Source organism: Perissodus microlepis, chromosome 7 (genome assembly GCF_051167445.1).
Source record: "Perissodus microlepis isolate ML-2025 ecotype Zambia chromosome 7, ASM5116744v1, whole genome shotgun sequence".
NCBI classification, from domain to species: domain Eukaryota; kingdom Metazoa; phylum Chordata; class Actinopteri; order Cichliformes; family Cichlidae; genus Perissodus; species Perissodus microlepis.
The window spans coordinates 37925803-37939734 of NC_140467.1; the positions used below are offsets into that span (position 1 = coordinate 37925803).

General features: G+C 38.7%; 2 protein-coding genes across 6 annotated transcripts in view; both read right to left on the reverse strand.

Annotated features, from left to right (window-relative positions):
- Window positions 1–4280: 4280 nt before the first annotated feature.
- On the reverse strand, window positions 4281–10923 carry LOC146383583 (uncharacterized). 5 transcript variants are annotated; one of them, XM_084934901.1, is made up of 4 exons: window positions 10844–10923; window positions 8170–8306; window positions 7092–7406; window positions 4281–5828 (listed from the first exon to the last, which is right to left on the reverse strand). In XM_084934901.1, the coding sequence occupies exons 3-4, from the start codon at window positions 7376–7378 to the stop codon at window positions 5804–5806; spliced, it is 312 nt and encodes a 103-aa protein (XP_084791027.1). In that variant the 5' UTR covers window positions 7379–7406; window positions 8170–8306; window positions 10844–10923; the 3' UTR covers window positions 4281–5803. The 5 variants fall into 5 exon arrangements, with proteins under 5 accessions (XP_084791027.1, XP_084791028.1, XP_084791029.1 ...); XM_084934902.1 differs by lacking the exon at window positions 10844–10923 and adding an exon at window positions 10398–10618; XM_084934903.1 differs by lacking the exon at window positions 10844–10923 and adding an exon at window positions 10184–10331.
- Window positions 10924–11767: 844 nt separating this feature from the next.
- Window positions 11768–13932, reverse strand: part of lrp13b (low-density lipoprotein receptor related-protein 13 b) — a 29077-nt gene continuing 26912 nt past the window's right edge. Inside the window, exons 52-54 of the mRNA XM_084934905.1 lie at window positions 12898–13207; window positions 12618–12711; window positions 11768–12532 (exon numbers count right to left, since the gene is read on the reverse strand). Of these exons, the coding sequence (XP_084791031.1) occupies window positions 12485–12532; window positions 12618–12711; window positions 12898–13207 (452 nt within the window). The 3' untranslated portion in view covers window positions 11768–12484. The remainder of the gene's footprint in view (window positions 12533–12617; window positions 12712–12897; window positions 13208–13932) is intronic.

Sequence of the window (13932 nt, forward strand, 5' to 3'; positions counted from 1 at the left end):
AAAATGGCATGGTTTTTCCTGCAGGACCTGTTGCATGTTACAACAATGGAACGGACATAGATGATGAATAAGAATGTTTTTATTACAGTTCTTTGTGTGCTGACACTGCCCCGAAGAACAGATCAACTCTCAGCGGTTAAACTGAAGAAAATAAATTGCGTGTAAAAAACAAATTAATGCCTTTTATTTTGGGGAAGATGTAAGCTAGTTAGTGTGATTATACAAATTCAGTACAACTTGAAGAGTAGTTTAAAAATCCTGCGCATTGTCTGGCTGGGGTCCTTTTGTGTGGACTTTACATGTTCTCCCTATGCCTGCGTGGGTTTTATTCAGGTATATCGGCACATTAGCTTCCTCCCACACTTAAAAAAAACACGTATTAGGTTAATCAATGGTTCTAAATTGTTTATAGATGTGAATAGTTGGCTGTGTCTCTGTGATGGCTGCCAGCTGGGATACAGTTCCTGCAACTCTGAAGTGGACAAATGGTTAAGAAAATGAATGGATGCATGGACAGAAACTTAGTAATGTCCCAGTTCCTCAGTTCCACCTGAAAAATGGCAAAAATATAGCACAGATTTGAGGAGGGACTGTGTTTCTTCACACTGCTATGGATTAGAATGCCTTGAACAACTTACTAAACAAGATTGGTGTAAGTGCTATTATTTCTACATTTGTCCTTACATCATTTCCCCATTTTAAATTATTATTTTTTTTTATTATTTTTAGGTTAAATGTTGTGGATGGTCAAGACAAGCCACATCACATGTTGTGATTATAATATGATACATTTAACTATCATACAAGCTATATCATGTGACATAGTCTGGTCAGTCTGAGAGGTTGAGTTTTTGCATATCATCCAACAACATTATCTCTTTAATTTCAACTGTATTAGCATTTGAAATGAGGTAAAAAATGGGGGAAAAAGCAATTTTCTCAGTTAACTTTTTTAACTAGTGCTTGATCACAGGAAATCATGCGTTTGGTTTGGTCAAGTATCCAAAAATCGTACTTAAGTAAGAGTAACATTACTATCTCTCACCTCTTATCTTGATCCATTCATCCTTGACCTCTCCACTTTTGCTATTGATGTCACGTGATTTTTATCTAAGAAAACCCACTCTTCATAATGTAACAGCATCTAATGGACTTGTCAGATAATTGTGTTGCAGTGATGGTTACAACAATTATTTTTACATGCAGCGGGACCAAAGGTCAGAGTTCAAAACTAAAAATGTTCCAGATTTGTTAGATAATGCTTAATCTGAAATGTTAATATCGCGTACAACCCTATTTCCTACACTCTGTGGGGACATCCACACACACTTCAGAGGGTCAGCAAGCCCCAGGCCCAGTGCTCTGCTGGGTGTCGGGTGGTTCTTGGCCACCTGGAGCCTTGCTATTGGCTCGTGGCAGCATGGCTGTCCTCTGGAAGGGTAGGCACCTTGTTACTTCTGGTCCTCTGGCTGTGGCCCATGAGGGCTAAATTTGGGGCCTACCACCACCACCTGTTTTGGCTTGGTTGGGAACACAGTTGCCACTAAGAAGTGTGGCATCAGGTCTTCACTACTGGTTGGGGGAGCTGCAGATGACGTGAGTCTCCTATGGCCTTTCTCTCTCGGCTTCTGGCTCCTGGAGGGCACTATTGTGGCTTCTCATTCTCATCGAGTATGTTTCGTGACAAAGACGCACACACCGTCTTCATAAAAAAGATTTAAAGATGCTGATCTCCTTGACCATTACCAGATGATGTTCCTTTCTGAAAACGAGAGTAGAGGTTTGAGGCAAACTTCAACTTGTTCCTATACTTCCAAGGTGCACAGAGAAGAGAATAAGATCTGCAGAAATGAAAGCTCCAGTAACATACAGTATAAAAAACAAAAGGAAGGCCACAAGCCAAAGTATGGTGGGCAAGCACTTTTGAGATTAAATTTACTGTTTGAAGCCTTGTTAGTTAATAACTAAGAAAGCTGCTTTTGTATTTCTCTATTTAAAAAAAACAATCCACTGACACTGTGGTAACTTAAATCTTTTTTATCCTCTTTTGAATACAACAGAGAGAAATCTGACCCATTGTATAGAAACTGTTATATTGTTTAATCCCCTGAAACATTTTAAAATCCCAGTTTCAAACCTTTAGATCTCAGCATACACAGAGCACAATGTTTCTTTATAGATTTTAGGAAGACAAAAGTCCAATTTTGCTTATATTCTGACACCCAGGCTTATTTTTTTAATGTTATAATAAGAATATATATTTTAAGAGTCTAGAGGGTCAGTGTAGTGTTCTTTTTTGGAGTAAAAAATGTCCTGAGACATCTGTCAGTGGAGACTATGGGCCAGTAAGGCTTGCAGATGCCCTTGGAAGATGGGTGTGATAGTCTTTCTGTCAAAAGTCTTTATTAGACAAAGGTTCCAGTACAACACAAAATACAAAGTACTTCAGAATTTTCGGGTGTGACAGTCAAACAATCATAAGTCAAACTTCAAAGTTTTTCCTCCACTTCTTCCTTTCTTTTCTTTTTTTTAAATTCATTTGAATTAAACGTAAAATTCAGGAACTTCACTGTAAAAAGACAATTTTTTCTCCCACAAAACGCTACGTCCTGATGAACAGAACTTTTGGAGACAAATTTTCAGTGCAGCAGAGATGGCAAAAGTACACACTCACATTACTTGAGTTGAAATACTTGTGTTGAAAAGTACTCTGGCAAAAGTGGAAGTGGCGATTTAACTGCTTTACTTAAAAGTTGAAAAAGCACAGTCTCTGAAATGTACTTAAAGCATAGAAGTAAAAATGAGCCCCCCCCCCCCCCATGTTAACTTAACCTTTTGAATTAACATAATGACAAAATAACGTTAACAGGAGGGACTGAAGTTTATTCTAACTGAAATGCTACTTTTAAATAATTCCCACAGCTTGAGCATCCGTGATATAGAGCACACGCAGAGAAAAACAAAGGAAATTTTTAAAAAATTGCTCTGTCAGGTACGGATGGGTGAGCTTACCCCTCCACAATTAAACAGGAAAATTCATACAAGCACATATGCTGTGCTTGCTCTTGAATACAAAAAAAAAAAAAAAAAAAAAAAAAAAAAAGGATGCAAGCACATGTTACATGCCTGATTTCCCACCGCTAGACAGTATAAAGCTGGTTAAAAGGTAGAATTTGATCAATCTAATCAGCTTAAATTTCATTTGATGTGAAGCACCCTTCATGTAGCCTAACATTAACCCATGAAAACCTGCACTAGACCCATATAGCAATTTAAACTTTACCAAAGCCCTTTAAACTCAGTGTGGCCTACACTAAATGTCCTAGTATTTTTATACGACCTTTAAATAACAGTTGAATAAAAGTTCCTGTTCATAGATCCAATATCTGATCGAATAACTCTAAAAAGAATTGGGATGTTATAAATAAGCTTTAAATTTCCAGTTTGAGACTGAATGTCACTGAACTGTCCTTACTCCTTCCTTGTTTGTCCTGGCTTTCTTATATCCTCTCTCTCAGTGAAGCCATCTCTCATTTCTTTCTTTCACTGAAATACAGCAGCTGTATGTTTGGCTTGCAGGCATAGTGTGACAAACTGCACAGAAACAGACTGTGTGTTTGCTCATGTTTGGTGAAACGTTGCATTTGCAACATTTAAAAGTCGTACGCTTGCTCCTCTTCTATGAGCTAGATGTTGAACTACCCTGACAACAGCTGATTAACACCACCAGTGATGGATACAGTAATAGTACCGTCTTGTGTTACTGCTCCCAGCATTTAGGTTCAAATCAGTCTGATGAGTCTAATAAACAATATCCTCATTTCCTGCATACAGTGGATGATCATACAGCCAAAAGCAGATTCATGAGGAATTTGTGTAATCTTGAGTAGTTATACTTGTGGGATGTACTTCTAATTGCATAGCCATGATACAAGTAGCTCCTCCTTCTGCAAACAAGCATGCAAAGTCTGTCCCTTATTAGGACAGCAAGTGTTGACCTAGTTATACCCTGATGGCAGATGCTTCCACTTTCTTGTTGTTACACATCTTATTATATGGCAAAACTGGTTAGGTTCTCAGCCTGTGAGGATTGAATGTTCACAGCCATCATGGCTGAGTTTAGTAAACACCGAACCTGATATTATCATGTCACTGGATGCCAGAAAAAGAGGTTTACTGTAACAGGGGCTCAAAGACAGCCTATCCTGAGTGATAAAACACTGTGACACCCTGCAATATAAGCAGACTGTCCAGTTAACCCCCCCCCCCCCCAAAAAAAAACCCCCACAGAGTGAGATGTTCTCTTCTGTCTATATAATTCAAAGGGTTTACAAGCTAGTGGAAGACACTTGAGAATGCATACATTGAGAAACCCTGCTCATCAACAATAATCATATCAATATAAAAATTCAACACATGTACACACACACACACACACACACAAAACATGATAATCTTAACAATATTGAGTGTTGTATATGGGAGCTCTGAAAATCTACAGTAACATTAAAATTTTGCAGTTTTACCCTGTTGTCAGAGAAGCAGACATTTGCAAAACATTACTACTGAGTTGTTGATGATTAGTTTACATTTGTGATTATCAGTATTTACCAGGTGAAACATGAAATCAGGCGGTTGTGAACATGTGAAAGAATTAATACAGTAGGCACTTAACACTGGCTACAAGCTTGAGAAACTTGATTAATTATTCAGCACCAAGATGCTATGTAGTTTTCATGTTTACAGGACCAGAAGTGTACTGAGTGGTAATCAGTTTGTAGGCTGAAATTCAAAGAGCACACGAACTCATTTAAAAGCACATGTACTGTCAAGTTTTAAACATGCCAAGATTGAAATCTGCTCTGACCACTCTCCTATCATCTGTACAATATGCGCATGTTGTTGACAGCTATGCAGGATTGTGTCTGCACAGATTTACATGCATTATTTTCATAAGCATAGCCGTATATCAGAGCAAAAGCAGGCCAGTGATGTACTGGTGCATTTTTGTTACAACAGCATCAAAGACAGGGCACTTAGAAATAGGTAGAAATACTTCCCAAAAAACCTGAAGTGTTAAAAGGCGCGCACTCACACACGCGCTTAGAAGAAAGAAATTCCAGGGGAACAATATGATACCGGCAGCAACTGCACACAGTGCAAAAGTATGTACTGAATGAAATGAAATAAACCCACGCGAGTGGAAAAAAAAGTGCATATTTTCTACATAAATTTTTATAAAAACTGTATGGCATCAAATCAGCTTCTGACTTATCCCGTTAAACAATCTAGAGTTATCTTAAGTGTTATCTCTGTTAGAAGCCTTCACTAGCAAAATAACAACCACTTGCTTTACTTAAACTAAACTGCAGCTCCCTCACAGAGGATGAACATTTACATTAATTTACTAACAAGTGTCAGAGTTTAAACTAATTGCAGAAGCATGCCTTAGCATCCAAGAAATGTGATCAAGGAAGCTGATGATGATTAGAATACAGACATTTTCACTCCAAGTTTAAAATTAGGTCAACAGAATTATCCAGTCTTGTTGTTTTCTGAGATGAGGCACAAGTTTAATAAGCATGTGGCTTGCGATACGACGCAGCTGGAGATGGATACATTTATATAAATGGAAAAATACTATATAGGAAGCGACTCTCCCATATGCCTTGGCACTCAGTTTGTGAAGTTGGTGCTAGAGTCTCCAGGATGCTGCAGAATAATTCTTATAGTAGCCACAATTTGATCATCAAAGTAGGCCAAACGTTCTGTTCGACAGTTATCCACGTTAAGCAGCACTGTTTTAGGCTTTTTGTTCCAGTAGTTTCCTGTTGAAGAAAAAAAGAAAAAAAAAAAAGTTCATTTTGTTGTGAATTTTCCTCATCATGGATACGAAGTCAGTGACTTAATTCGTTTAGCAAAGACACTAGGGGAAAAAGTGAGAATAACCATAACCAAGTAAAAAATTAAATTAAATAAAAAACTAAAAACAAAACATATGCAGCTCTGCTGTGATGGAAAGGCACTAATGTGATGAAAAAAAAATTGTTTCAATTGTTTGAAAATCTAAATTAAGCAAAATACTGCTTTTCATTTCTGTTATTTTAACTCCTCCTCCTGCTCATGTTTCAGCAGGAGGGCCTTAATCTTTTATTTAACTCAACAATGGCTAAAAACAACAACCTTCTTGGTTGTATAGTCACTCTGAGGTAATATTACAGTCCATTTCTACTGTGCACACACACTCATATCCCCATGTAGACTGTACATAAGAGGATATATCCTACAGATATAATATAACAGTATAAAAGATGGGCTAGCCACCATGAGTTCACCACTTGGTTAGTGAAGCCCTGCTATAATGTCTTGATCTTTTTTGCCGTCACCGTCTTTGCGTTTTGAAACCAGATGACTAAAACTAGACTATTGGCTAGCAATTTACATCATTTGCCATTGAACAAACATTACATAATCCCTGTGACTATTAGAATGACCAAATATTGCATCCAATATGACCTGAAAGTAGTAATTGAGCATATAAAATCATCAAGAAAGTGCTTATTAGAGGGGGCCGGTTTGGCTTGGTGGGTGAGCAGGAGGACCATGTGTCGCATGGCCGGAGGATAGCGGCCCGGGTTCGGGTCCAACCCCCCCCCACTCTCCAGTAAAGGCTAAAGCATAGCATAGACCAAAATGCGAAGCTTTAGGCTTCAAACCAGTCAACTGGTGTCATACTGGATACATCCACCTTCGATCTACAGATTATATTCTCTCCTGGTTAAATTAAAAATTTGAAAAGTTGTCAGTTGGAAACAAATTTGTATAGCTGTGTACTGTAGTACTAGAAAAGCATACATTAAAATTATCAAAAGTTAGTTTGATATGAATTTGGGAAAAGTTCAGTTTTTGTACTATCCAAGGCAAGTAATCAAAAGACGATGTTGTGTATAGTTCTATTTAACACACCCCAATGTAAGGTCACTTCTATAACCCCACTCTTTAGATTGGCAAGAAATCAAGTACACATGTTCATAAATCGGGGAAAATGCTGAAAATAAGCTTTTCTAGATACATGTGCAATATGTCAGTACCTTCGCTGCTTCAGTTTTCTCTGCTGGTACTTGGCAAGGACGAATGCCAGGATTGCGAGGCCAATGAGGACGGCTAACACGCTGAGGGTCAAAGGTAACCCTAACGCTCCATTGACCGTTTCCCCGCAGGAGTCACCCTTGTAGCCCAGATCACAGTTGCATAGTAGATCTGTACCACCACCAGGAGGAGTCACACAGTTACCATGGTTGTTACACTGAGACTCTCGACAGGCGGACAGGTTGGGGCTGATGCCTCTCCCTTCGGGAGGAAGGGAAGTGGTGGTCATCTTAAACGAAGGACTAGCTGGAGGCACACTAACAAGAGATGGAGAGAAAATGGGAAAATGAGATGAATGGTTAGAAACCCGCCCAAAAATTAATCTAACCTCTGCTACCATAACATTTGCTGACCAAACAAAAGGAGAATAATCTTGAAATGTGATGATTTTCTTTGTTTTTTTTAAATGCAACATTTAAAAAGTAGTACTGGTATTATCGGAAATGACAAATACTCATTTTTATACTTTTCTGTTTTTATACAGGTGGGAAAAAACCCCAAACTGTGTGTGTAAGAGTGTAGGAAGGAAGACCTGTTGTATACAGAATATTTTACTTTCAAATCACAAACAAATGACCAAAGGGGAAAAAAACGTTTCATGCAGTACGTACCACTGCATGAAATGTTGTGAAGGCTGCACATATATTCTTACGGCAAATACAATTTCTTCTCAGGTATACATCAAATCAACAGAATAAGTAACTCTTTCTCAGCCATGCGTTCCAAGTATGTTCAACTGTTTTTAGATTCTGAACACATCATCTTAAGCCAAGCTGTCCAAGGACGGTGACCCAGCTGCTCAAGTAAGCTACAATAAATGCGCTTAAGAGACCAACATCTACAAACCAGCTTTTTTGTGATCAATAAGTGCCGCTGTGGACGTTATTGTACTTACAAACAAGAATCTTGTTATTCTGGTTTCCCAGCAGCATTGTGCTCCTCTCTAGCTCCAAGGCAGGCGCAGGAGTAACACGACAGAGGAACACACTGTACAAGAAAATGAACTTGCCATATACTCACAGAAGCAAAAAGGAGTCAGCCACGAAGTCCTAAAACACTGCCAGTGGAATTTCTGTCGCAGGATTGTCCAGGTGTCTGTTTGAATGATGATGTTGGTCAATTTTTTTCAAGTTCCTTTTTTGTTACACGCTCCCTCACTGAAAGAGAAGGCGGGAAGAGGAAGAAAGCTGTGAATACCTGCTTGTGTTTTTATGCACACACTCCTCCTCCCTCAGTCTTATCTTTAAAATCGACACACACACACACACACACACACACACACACACACACACGCCCATTTAGCTATCTTAGTGAGGACCTTCATTGACATAATGGTTTCCCTAGCCCCTTACCATTAAAAATGAATGCCTAAACCTCACAAAGATAGCTAGACAGGAACACACACCTCTCTGACACAGATGTAGAACCTTTAAATTTCATGGGGATTGTATGGAAACTTGACGTCTCAAAGTTTGAGTCACAGTGTTTCACAAAAATTAATTTTTCTGGCATCCCTGGGAACTACCAATTTTTATTTGTGTGATGTATTTGAGACAATGAACCATTATACAGGAAGGCTGAAAAATTATGTGACATAGAAAAAGCCAGGCAAAAGGTCTGCACACCCTTTTCTGTACTGAAATGCAGTTGATGTGTTTGTTAGCCTAGTGGGTGGATGGAAGGATTAGAAAGCAAGAAAGAACAGGACTCGGGTAGCAAGACCTGACATGACTGACACGTCTGCGTAACATGCAGACATTCATGCACATGTTATGTAAATACTGTTGACACGTGTAAGAGAGGCTGGGGGCCACGCAACTAAAACTGCTTGCAGGCATTTCAGGTTCACTTGAATATAAATGAACTTTCTTGCAATATTCTAAGAAAGTTCATTTATATTCAAGACATGTTTTTCGTCATGTTATTTTCAGCAGAAGCTTCTTAAATTCCATGTTCACATGTGGAGCCGTGTTATTGTAACCGTTCATCAACTGGCTCTTAACAAACATAAATTAGTCGGCACAAATCACAGTCATTATCTCATGGCTATTGCAGCACAGCACCTCAGTGGACTACTATTTTGCTGTCTCGTCTGATATGAAAAAGGTTAAGAGCTTTGTGCCATCTCTGCTCTCAGACTGTCAAACTTGACTCATCATGTACATGATGAATTGCAGTTAGACTCTGAATAGTTTGAATATTTTAATATGAACACTCATAAGATGACTGCTCAAAACAATCTGCATGGACTTCCAAGCTGTTTGTTCAACCACTGGTACTTTCCAAACCATAAGTCAGTGCAGGGTAAATGAATACAAACAACCTGCAGTCAACAGAAGGTGTTACCCCAATATTTACATTACCTTCATTGCTTGTCATCACCAAGTGAGGTAAACAGGTGAATGCAACTACCTTTATCGTTAAAGACACACCCAAAGTTACACGACTAAAACCCAATGAAGAACACGCACACAAACCGTCTGCAAGTATTTTGAACAGTTAAGTGAGAGGTTAAGTTTGAGAACTAATTAAATTCAAGCCAAACAAGGGATATCTACTGTCAGGTTAACAATACCAGCTAATCTCTCAACATCAGGATGAAAAAGGGAGAAAACAGCTAGATGCTACTCCTGTCTAAAATTAGTGTTTCTGTAGTACAGCAGCCACAGTTTTATTTAAAGCTTTCCTCCAACCCTCAAGGTATCCAAGGCATCACAAAATACTTCAAGTGGAGGGAAATGTTGAGTGTTGGTATGCTGCAATTTGATGGCTGACCAGACAATTATTGGTCATGGAAAGCTCCGTTTCAAAATTCAACTAAAGTGGTTAATCTTTCAGCTCAAGAAGAGATGGATTTGAAGATAAAATGGCTAGGAGGGGAGTCCACAGAGCATGGAGGGTGAATTCATTTTGCAAATGTGTTCATTCCTAGTGTCAAAGAATGTTATGCCACTCCAGAAGAACATCCCAAAACTCAGCAACAAAGAAAGCCTTAAAGCTAAGAGTTTGGAAACAGTCTTTGAAAAATACCCACCAATTCTTGCTGTCTCCCAGAGTGGTCATATTTGGAATCAGCTAGAGGAAAGCCCACTGTGGAGAAGCTCACAGTTTGCAGGACAAATGGATTCCAGTGGGACTCATAAAGAATATGTATGCATCTATGTAATTGACAAGTAACAAACGACCCCAGCTTTGGTTTTACTCATGATAACCTGAGCTTGAAATCTTGACTACTCACTGCTTCTTACCTGCCAAGACAGTGGAAAGCCCTGGAAAGCAATGCTTGATACATAAAAAGTATCATCCTCTAAAGTAGAGGTTTTAGAGCAAAGCCTATTGAGGAACACAAGTTATTTCCGAAGGAAATTCATATTTCTTTCAGGTGTGGCAGATCAGCTCAACATGTAGCCAGACACTGCAGATTGGCAATTAAATGCATGGACCGTGGAAGTGAAAAACACTTGTTGGCGCTACATCTAAGACATCTACTTGAATTGAAGAGTAGAACACAGAGTAGGCACAAAATTGCAGAGTCATAAAGATACTTTCAAAATAGCCAGTTTCTAAATTGATATATTAGTAGATTCATAAATCACGTTGCTGGCCATCTACCAAGCTAAGCAAAGAGATTACTTACAAAAACCAAAACATGTTTAATCCCTTTTTTGGCACCCACCACCCACGCTCACCCTACCTTTATTGCTCATCAAAACCAGGTGAGGTAAACAGATGAATGCGTCTACCTTTAACCCTGGAGACACACCCAGAGTGACACACCTCCATAACCAAAACCCAATGAAGTGCAAGGACCTAAACTAATCCCTGAACTGACACATTTTTAAGGAATGTTCTGGCATATTTGAACCCAAGCCATCACCATTTCCTAAAAATAACCAAGTACTTCTGTGGTCTGAAGCTAAACATAAATTAATTGCCAGCTTAACCGCCCTGAAAATCAACATTTGAGTAGTAGCAATAAAAGGAACTGAAATGTCAAGGCATACCATTTTGAACCTGGCAATTTGAAACCAGTTCTTCTCTTTACTAGAACTGGGAGTGTATTGGGTTGAAATTCAGATACTTGCTCTACTAGGAATTGGAGTGAGTAAAGTTTATTTTTAGAGCGCTTTTCTCACACACAAGTCACAAAGCACTGTATAACAAATAAAATGGAGAGAACCATGTTGAAACTAAATTAAAAGAAAAGTTTAAGAAAAAAAAAAAAAAAGCAAAATAAATGTCTGCAGAAAAGCTCATAAGTTTATGAATAGAATTTAAAAAAAAAAGAAAAAAAAAAAGAAAAAAAAAAAAAGTAAGAGAAGTGTCAACCATTGACACTATTTGATATGTCGTGTTTGTCCTGTTTGCTTTCCCAGGCCCCAGTATGAGGCCGAGTGAAGGTAATGCATGACACTTGCCAAACACCACACCTCATTTGAATTAGGTCATTTGATTACAAAGCCTCTGAACAGTTTCTCACATTTCAGTTTTTCATACTTCCAGCTGTGTCCATTTTTCAATACCAAGGATATTGAGATAGTAATTACCAACAAGTTATATTTTATTGAAAATTCTCTTCCCCCAACTTACAGTATTAAGGCAACAAGCAATACTGTCAAATTAAAAACCACGCATGCTCATAGTTTCAGGATAAAACAGCTTTTAATCAGATTGAATGACACAAAAAACAAACAGCAACAAATGTTCCAGGGAGAAACAGAGTGGAAACCAGGAACAAAAGTGAAACAAGTAAGCGTTTGTTTAAAACTGGTATCAGAATAACTGATGAATGGATAAGAACTCACCTTGAAAAGAAAAGAAAAGAAAAAAAAAAAAAAAAAGTATGGCAGACATTCAGTGTTGGCAGGAACAGAATGTAATCTTAAGTAGATACGCCCCATTGTGAGAACTCTCCCAGGAGTGTAAGATGTAAAACATACTGTGTACACAAATGGCTAAAGAGAAAAATGTCAGAGATCGAGACACTAACTGAGCACATTACAAATAAAGAAAATCTGGTTCAAGTAATTTAACGTCTTTATTTTTAATATTGTATTTCAACTCTTATTGATTCAGCTCAGCTTGTCTCTCCTGACTCACTTATATGACACAGCAAATTTACCAAACCACTCCCAGCAATCAAATCAGCCTGTGGAAATTTTTTTATATATTTGAGAGCAGCCGCTAATAGTGAGAACTTTCATTCTATAAAATTGCACTTTTTTTTCAGCATTTTCATAGCCACTGAAATGCATCCTCACAAATTACACATGAGGCCTGAGAATTTCCAGGTTGCTATAAAGCTAGCACAACAGCTAGTGCAGAGTAGAGTAGTCTAATCGAGCTGTGCCAGAGGGTTTACGTCAGCTGGGGAGTCCACCTCCTGAAGGAGGAGACAAACAATTAATAAATCATGTATTTTGGCTTTTAATTCAAATGCAACAGTTCTCACAGGAATAACAGTTTACCTCAGAGTCAGACTCTACGTCACTCGATAGACCCATGTTGGCCATGAGATTTTCCTTGTCTGTGGATCTGCTTCTGATGAGCTCCCATCCTCTCCTGTTGAAATTGGAAGCCACATTTTAATTTTCTACTGGACGTTACTCAACAAGTTACGAATTAAAAAAAATGTTTTTCAAACACTAATCACTGCAGGAGCCGACTTTTCAGTTCAGTTTCTTCTTTCAAGACAAAGACAATCTGGGTAAGCAAGTAGTTGGTCTCTCCCTCTCCTGCAATTAGTACCTTTTAGTGAAAATGAATCCGGCGACTATCAGCACTGCAATGAGGCAGAAGACACCCAGGATCACCCCGACATGGCTTTGCCTTTCTTCCTCTTGACAGAACTCTCCTTTGTAACCAGACAGACACTGGCAGCGAGTGAATTTACCCTCCACAATGCAGTTCCCATGACTACTGCAGCGTTGCAGATCACAGGAGGCAGAGTCTTGAAATGAAACAGAGTTCTTGTCGGTGTTGGAGGTAGATGATGACGAATCCAGAGGGTGGCCATCAGTGTCTTCAGTTCCAAATGAGGCAGTGTTTGAAGTCGGACCTAAAGAGAAAGTCACCGTTAGTGACTGAAATGAGCTGCTTGGTAAACATAGGTGCATGATGTGTAGCGTCATTGTTCTTTTTTTGCATTTGGACAGATCTAGACTAGCAGTTTCCTCATTTCAAACATTTACACTAACCGGAGCCAACAGGCTGCTGGCGATTTATTCTCATTGACTATAGACATGTGATAGTGGCTTCAATCTTTCCTTCAAAACTTAAAGGATCAGCACAGCACTGGGAAAACTCATCTTAAGACACATTATATTAGCTTTTGATTTTAACCTGTTGGAGCTAAATGTGACTCGTGTCAATGTGGCTCAGGTTGGACATTAGTGAGCCTTTAAGCTGTCTATTAAATAGTACAAAGCCTTTGTAAATGTTCTCCTGCAGGAACACAGTAGATAGACTGGAACATTTTGAGCGACTGACTGTCATGCATGTTGCCTCCTTCAAGATGTACTCAGGCAATACTTTGTCTCAACCAAATTGAGAATTGCCAGGCGTGAGAAAAGCATGTGACCATTTGTAAAAGGTAACTTGGCAAATTGTGTAGACCTAATTTATTCTGGAGTTCTATTAAATATCTGGAGGATACTGTTACACTTTTTACTCAGGTTAATTCAAATAAGACTGTCATACCATCTTACCATAGCCCCCATCATTTTCCGAAGCAACGCAGTTTAACGTGGAATTAATATTTGTATTCAGGGCATGACAAAGCTA

Excerpts from the sequence above, each read along its gene's own strand:
- LOC146383583 (XM_084934901.1), bottom strand. The coding sequence starts at position 7,378 with ATGACCACCACTTCCCTTCCTCCCGAAGGGAGAGGCATCAGCCCCAAC. Across the intron at positions 5,829-7,091 it reads AGAAAACTGAAGCAGCGAAG|GAAACTACTGGAACAAAAAG; the intron begins GTACTGACATAT and ends TTTCTTCAACAG.